This window comes from Hippoglossus stenolepis, chromosome 9 (genome assembly GCF_022539355.2).
Source record: "Hippoglossus stenolepis isolate QCI-W04-F060 chromosome 9, HSTE1.2, whole genome shotgun sequence".
Lineage (NCBI taxonomy): Eukaryota > Metazoa > Chordata > Actinopteri > Pleuronectiformes > Pleuronectidae > Hippoglossus > Hippoglossus stenolepis.
Window position 1 is genome coordinate 23,773,401 of NC_061491.1, and position 7,310 is coordinate 23,780,710.

Sequence of the window (7,310 nt, forward strand, 5' to 3'; positions counted from 1 at the left end):
CGCAACACTTTGCATTGACCGCTAATAGTCCAGTCACGATTGATAAGGACCAATCAGGACACAGGTTTCTGCGTCATCGTTTCCAAACTAAACAGGGTGAGCAGAGAGCAGAGTTTCCAAAATTCTCTGTTTGAGGTGATCGAAAACTCAGTAGCGTTGATGTCAGGTGTAAAATATAGTAAAAGTCATGTATTATAAAAAGAAAACCTATTAGTATGAGGATGTAGCTGCAAAAACTTCAACTGCAGTAGTCTCGTTACCAGTAATGAGTAAAATAAATGTTTATGTGTCATAAAAAATCTCAGAATGTGTAGAAGGAAATAGTCGTCATTTATCTCATTAATATAGTTTTTGGGATAGAAGAAGTCAAAGTCTTAATCTAGTCATCAGTTTGTTTTTCAGTCTTAAACTTTAGGTGACAATCTCCAGAACATTCCTACAGCACAAAGTTTTATTTACAGGTTTGTGTTGGATCACAAATTTGACTGTGAAGAGAACCAAAGACAATCTCAATCGATCTAGTGATCCAGAGCGTGGGACTCGGCCTCTTTCAAACTCGTACATCCTTTTTTGTGGTGGGGAAATATGAGAAAAACATTTTTTCACACAGACACACACGCACGCAACAGTTTAAAAAACATTTAAAAAAAATATTTCTTCTCTGTTAAAAACAAAATCTGAAACTCATTGTAATGCTTTGGTTCTGTATAAAATAAAACCCTGTTTTTATTTCAGTCAACTTAATTTATTAGCCTGGTATGATGCTCTTCACAGAACATTACTGAACTTCACGAGCTCTCAGTGTTCTCAGCATCGGCAGGGGATGGTTTTAATATCATTATGTTTGTCCCTTAATTGGACTGTTGCGGCAAGAACTCGGGTTTAATTGAGCCCTCAAAGTAACGACGCCCGGCTCTCGGTGCGGCACATCTGGCTGAAGCGAACAGCTGTCGGCGGAGGGCAGAAGTGTTGGATTATGAGATAATTCCATCTCCTCTTTGTTTTGTTTTGAATTATAGTTTTCTTAAACAGGCGGTTTCTCCTATAAATCTTAATATAATCCGTACATAGAATATGGGTTATTCTGGTCGCTGAAGGGAAGAGTTGCTGTATAATTTACACTAATGGAGTCAGAAGGTGGCTGAATAAAAACGTCGCTGGCACGATGTTGCCTCTGTTTTATATTACAGTTGTTTCTAAAAGCACTTGAAACAATGAGGACTTTGGTGTTTGGAAATCTTTTGTGGCGACGCACAGTGTTTCCATTCTTTGTGCTGGCGGGAAAGGCAGGGAGAGGGACTCCTGAGGTATTGAGTTCCCTGTATCCATCATTTTCGACGAGTTGGGACCTTGGAGTAGCGCCAGCAGCGTCTGCGCTAGCCAGCCGTAACTGACATTGAGTGCATTGTTTGCAGTTGGAAGCTCACGGCTGTGGCCTAAAGGTACATTCCTGAGATCAGAATGCTGTTTGAAACACAAACAGCCTTTGTGCCCTCGCTCGTCTCTTCCCCTGACTCCCTCATCCACATCAAGCCTGAAGAACTAAACTGCCTCCTCCCGCTCATGTGTCAACATGTGGGCTATCATTTTACTCACACACACACACACACTCAGACTTCTGTGTCATTTTGATGATGAGGTCCACGCAGGTATCTAAGGGTGACTATCTTAAGCTCTTGAGGGAGAAAAAAAAGCTGTACAGTCAAAACTTTTCCGAAAACAAACAAGGTGTTCAGGTTTTTGTTGATGTTTTTGATGGTCTGACAAAAAGCATAAAAAAACTATAAAACTACATATTGATAGTGTTCCGATTATTGTTGATTGGGATTAGAAAGTTTCTGCAAACGTTAAACTCAATTTGTCTCATTAAATAAGAGAATTAATGAGAGATGTTGCTGAAACAATCTGACAGAATGAGAGAAAACTATTTTAGTAATTGTTTAATACATTTTCACATGAAGATTTGCTAAAAGAAGTTGGAATATCTTTGGAAAGATATTCACAACGGACACAAGGGGATTAGGATTAAAACCTGTGGTAGACACATTTCCTGGCTATCAGATTATTTTATTGTGGAAAGTGAAACTATACAAAATAATTTATTTTAATAATAATATATGAATTATCCACATTCAAACATTTTCTCGTGTTTCCAGTATAAAGATATATTGGAATATTTAAACTCCACACAGCTACAGATTTTAATATTCGTCCCTCAGAATGAAGGAGCCACAGAGATTTTTGGTTTCCAGTTTAACCACAAATATCCACAGCTGACCAGGCTAGGTTAAGATCTTGTGATTTACATAAGAGAAACACTTCCTGCTTCACTTTCTGTCTGCTCACATTTATTATCTATATTCCCAAAATGTCACGCTGCTAAGATACTGAAACTTCCTAATAGAGACGAGAAGAGAAATCCCAGAAGCCGAAATTTGAGTACAGACATTTCCCTGAGTTTGCATTTCACAGATGAAGAACGCAGCAGGAGATTATCAGAGGGTTTCACAACATCAGGAAAAACCTTCCCCACAATATTTCAGGAGAGTATCTGGAGTTCAGTGCAGGTCTTATCTGACGCAGACAAGGTGATTCATTCATGTTTTACTGATGTTAGTGTGACTACACAGTTTGTAGGATCAGTGTCAGACCACATGTTGGAGCGAGTCACTGCCAATAAAAGCTCAGATTCACCAGCAGAATTTCTGAGGTTTGCCTTAATGACAGATTATATTAAATGATTTTGACTGAGTGTGCTGTAATACCACAATTAATTTGCACTCAACCGCTCTGCTGAGAAGGAGTTAATAGGATGTGGATGATTGAATTACTTCATCAGAGAGGAAGCTGCTCAGACCATTAGCACTGAGTTGTGGAGTTCATGTTATTATTGTGCAGCGACACGGTCACATTGTCATTATCTGTTGTAAATACAGAAAATAATCTAAAAGATTGTGTTCATACCAGTTTGGCATCTTGTTTTGCCTGTTTCCTCTCATTTTCACTTTGGATAAGGAAAAAATGCTCCTTTAAAACGCATTAAAAAGTTTGGTATATTAAATATATTGCGGGTAGCTGTGGCTCAGGAGGTAGAGCAGGTTGTCCACTGACCAGAAAGTTAGCGGTACGATCCCAGTCCCCTTCCATTCCACGTGCCGAAGTGTCCTTGGGCAAGATATTGATCCCCTATATGACTTTTACTGTGATGCAGACAACCATTGGATTCAAAGCTAAATCCTTATTTTCATCATATGTCACCCTAACCCTTTTTAAGGCTACGTCAATAAATAATGATAAGAACGTCAAATCAATAAGTTATAAGTCTCTAACATATCAACTCCAGCACACGTTACAATGAATGAAAAACACTTACACTATTCAATAGGATAAGATAAGATAAACTTTCTAAATTATTGTGCCATCTTGCTCCAAGATTACAGTAACAGTATAAAATACAATACAATACAATATAATAAAACAATAGAGTATTAAGTATAATGTATTTGTATAATATAAGTGAAAATAAGAATATAATGTGTATCCAGATTAAATGCAGAACCATGCCTATTACAGAGAGCAATAGGATTGTAAGTAAAAAATGATGTGAGACAGTGATAATAGGAGTATATGTAAAATTGAAGTTTTATTGCACATGATATTGAACATAACATAGTAATACTGTACATGTACTCCTCCTGTAAGATATTGAAAACTTCAGCAGAAGTATAACGTGTTAAAAAGCCATTTGAATAAATCTCTGTGTCTTTGCAAAAGAGATTTGAGGTGTTGTATTTAGTTAAAATAAGTATAAACCAAATGTGTTCATCATAATTTGGAGAAAAAAAACATCCCCCCCTCATAACTCGGTGATTAGAAACTTTTCATGATGTAGAAATAACTTTAAATCTCCATCTCCCCTCGTCCCTCTCACTCCTCACTGGGTTTTCTCTCCACCACATTCACCTTGTATTTCTCAACACCCCCCCAAACTCCCGCCCACCGCTACGTAGAGACCCACAACCAGGGGCGCAGCCAATGGGACGCAGCTCTCCAGCGCGCAGAGAGGGGGCGGGGAGCCTGGAGCCAGACGCACGGAGGGGAGAGAGGAGAGGACCACTCTGCGACCTATAAGGGCTGTTGTTTTTCCCCCTCATGCACGTTTTGTTTGCCCTCCCGTGCGCTTAAGGACCCCGCTACACGATCCGGTGCAGTCCTGCGGAGGACTCTCGGGACTTGTCCGGCTTCACTTTCCTTCCACAAGGAGAGAGAGAGACGGAGAGAGAGAGAGAGAGAGGACGAGGATCTGAGCTGGAGCCAGTTTTGTTGCGCTGCGATGGAATAAGCCGCTGCAGGAAGAACTCCTCCGAACTCATGGAGACCACTTTCTCCTCCTAATCTTTCTGTTTTAGCTCGCGCACCCAATCATGTATGGATAACGGGAGGGTCTCTGAAGAATCCGGCTCAAATGGATCAGCGCTGACGGGAGCCGGGATTACTCCGCGCACGGGCAGCCTGTTGAACGCCCACACACGGGCCTATCACGCACCATCTGCCTCGCAATAAACACTCTCCCGTGACGGCACCATCCGTGGAAGCAGTGTAGAAGTTTGACTTATGACACCGCTGTGAGTTTTGGCCGTTTTGCGTGCAGCCGGAACAATGGCAACCCCTGGCGCATTGTTGGCACAGCGCGTCTGCAGGTCCGCGTCCACCCTGGGCTGCGTGCTGCTGTTTCTGGGCTACTTCTCCGTGGCCTCGCCGTCCCACGGCCGGCGGCTGATCTGCTGGCAAGCCATCATGAACTGCCAAGCCGAGCCCGAGTGCAATTACGCGTACGAGCACTACACGCGCGCCTGTGGCCCCGTGCTGTTGGGCGAGAGGAAGAAGTGTCCCAGCCACTGCATCTCCTCGCTGGTCCAGCTCAACCTCACCCGGAACGGCCCGGCGCTGGAGGACTGCAGCTGCGCGCACGACGTGGTGTGTACGAGCACCAAGCGGGCCATCGAGCCGTGCCTGCCCAGGACGACCAGCACCGGCTGCACGGAGGCGCGGCGCCAGTGCGAGCGGGACCAGCAGTGCAGCTCCGCCATGCACGACTACTTGAACCACTGCGGGAAACTTTTCAGCGGCGCCGTGTGCACGAACGCATGCCGGAACGTGATCGCGAACATGCGTAAAATACCCAAGGGTCAGCAGCTGGACACTTGCATGTGCGACGGCACGGAGCGGGCCATCTGCGAGTTCGTGAAGAGCAGCATGAAGGCGCTGTGCTTCGACTCGCTGGAGAGGGTCGAGGCCAGCGGCTACGACGGCTTGGACCAGGAGTACGACGACGACCTTGGGGATCCGGACTATCCGGAGGAGCTGGAGAGACGAGGAGCCGCTGCTCCGCCGGCGCACGGCTCTGTTGTGACCCTGCTGGCAACCATTTTGGCTCTGCTGCCCCTCGTTTGATCCCCGGGTTCACAATCTGCCCCCTGACTATTGTTTGGATAAAAGGGGCGATCTGAACTTTCTGCCACTCGCTGACCTTCTGCTGTTGTGAGGGGCTGGAGCCGCACAGACCTCGGGGCGCAGGGCCTCGTTTGAATTCCAGACGCTGAAGGATCTGGAATCAGGATCTTTTTCTATGCAACTGAAAGCAGAGAAGGTATTTCTGAGAAGTGTGGGAGCTCAGGGGGGCTGCTCTCTGGCTCCCTTATCAACACCACGCCGCTCCTCTCCCCTCCAGATGCTTTGCTTATGTGATAAGCTAAATTGGACTGTCGACTTTCTCACAGTCAGACTGATAGTCCAGTTGTCATGGTAGAGACACAGTTGGGTTTTGTTTTTGGAGACAATGCAACATGTAATCAGTATATGCTGTGCACTGCCAATCTTTTTTAGTTTTTAAAGATATGAACTATTTTTGTACGATAGGCTGTGGCCATTCTTTGGCCCCAGGTTTATCTGATCCACGAGTATTTAATGCTGGAGTCTATGAACTTATGTAAATAGATTAGGAGTTAAAGTGAAACAGTAATTTATTACAGGCCTCCTAGTTGCATCCAAATGTCCATCATGTGAATAAAACAGACTGAGAATTCCAGCTTTAAAGGGAAGTTATATTTGACTGTATTCTCTTCAAAGATAATGTACATTGTATATATGTTTATAGCCTATATAGATTTTTTTTTCCAGAGAATCCTCTATGTTTTAGGCTACGAGATGATTTATTCACTGTGTATAGCCTAGAGAAAGAAAATGTCTAAATCCACTGTATGATCGCCTCATTGATATACTTTTATAGAAGGCATAAAGAAACTTGAAGATAACGCTCCTGACTGTGACTTATTTGTTGAATTTCTTTTTTTTACCATGGTTGTTGCAAACAAACACTTCACACACCCCCCCCACCACCCACCCCTGAGAGTGCTGTGCCTAAATCCAGAAAGCAAATTTTTTTTAATGAGCTCGAAATCAGTTTATATCAATATTTGTCCCTCAGTTAATTTGGGTTTTTCATAAACAGAGATTTTTGCTATAATAAGCATGAACTAAAATAGACATGGGGTCAATGTACGAGTCAAAATCACAAGGGACTTTCGCTGTGCATGAAATAAGCCAATTCAAGTGTAATCACAGCTTATTTTAAAACATAATAGTCGTATTTAATGTGCTGAATGTTGGCCATGCTCCTTAATTTGATTTTACAGTACTGATGAATGGGCTTTACTCAGTTGTTATTTCACTTCACTTTAAACCTGTTGCTCATGAGGATAAAAATGACATATCAAATTCACCAATTGTTTTTAAGTGACATGATTCTGGCATTTTTTGTCATTTTTAAGTATATTTGAACCAAAGAGAAACACTTCAGCTCATCATTAGACCAAACACAGCTCTGTAACCAACGTGTGAACCTTTACACTCCACAGCTCAGCCCTGTATCTACAGGCTCATTTAAGATGTAGGTCACCGCCCTCTGTTTGTCCTGATAACCCACTGATCTTCATTGTCTTGATTTACCTGTCAACCTCTCCCCTGCACCAGCAACACAACTTAAAGTCAAGCTGAAGGCACACACTCTTTATTTTATATTTTATTTTCTTAAAAATATATAAAATATTATTATTATTACAAATATTTACATGTAATCTAGGAGTATTTGGTTAAGAATATTAAAAAAGATATATATATATCTTTCTCCAGTGTTTAAAGTCATTAGTAATGTAAAGAAATCTTTTTACAGCAGCTTAAATGGAGTTGTTAGTCTGTGTAGTTATTTACAGAGCTGTCATTACATTGTAGGAGTAATGATATATTTAAAT

The 7,310-nt window shown here is 42.4% G+C and overlaps 1 protein-coding gene across 1 annotated transcript; it reads left to right on the top strand.

The window, feature by feature from the left end:
* Positions 1–4,072: 4,072 nt before the first annotated feature.
* gas1a (growth arrest-specific 1a) lies at positions 4,073–6,314 on the top strand. Its single transcript, XM_047341436.1, has one exon. The coding sequence runs from the start codon at positions 4,660–4,662 to the stop codon at positions 5,452–5,454; it is 795 nt and encodes a 264-aa protein (XP_047197392.1). The 5' UTR covers positions 4,073–4,659; the 3' UTR covers positions 5,455–6,314.
* The last annotated feature ends 996 nt before the right edge of the window (positions 6,315–7,310 follow it).

Bases quoted from the DNA above. Each gene is read 5' to 3' on its own strand.
- gas1a (XM_047341436.1), top strand. From the start codon at position 4,660: ATGGCAACCCCTGGCGCATTGTTGGCACAGCGCGTCTGCAGGTCCGCG.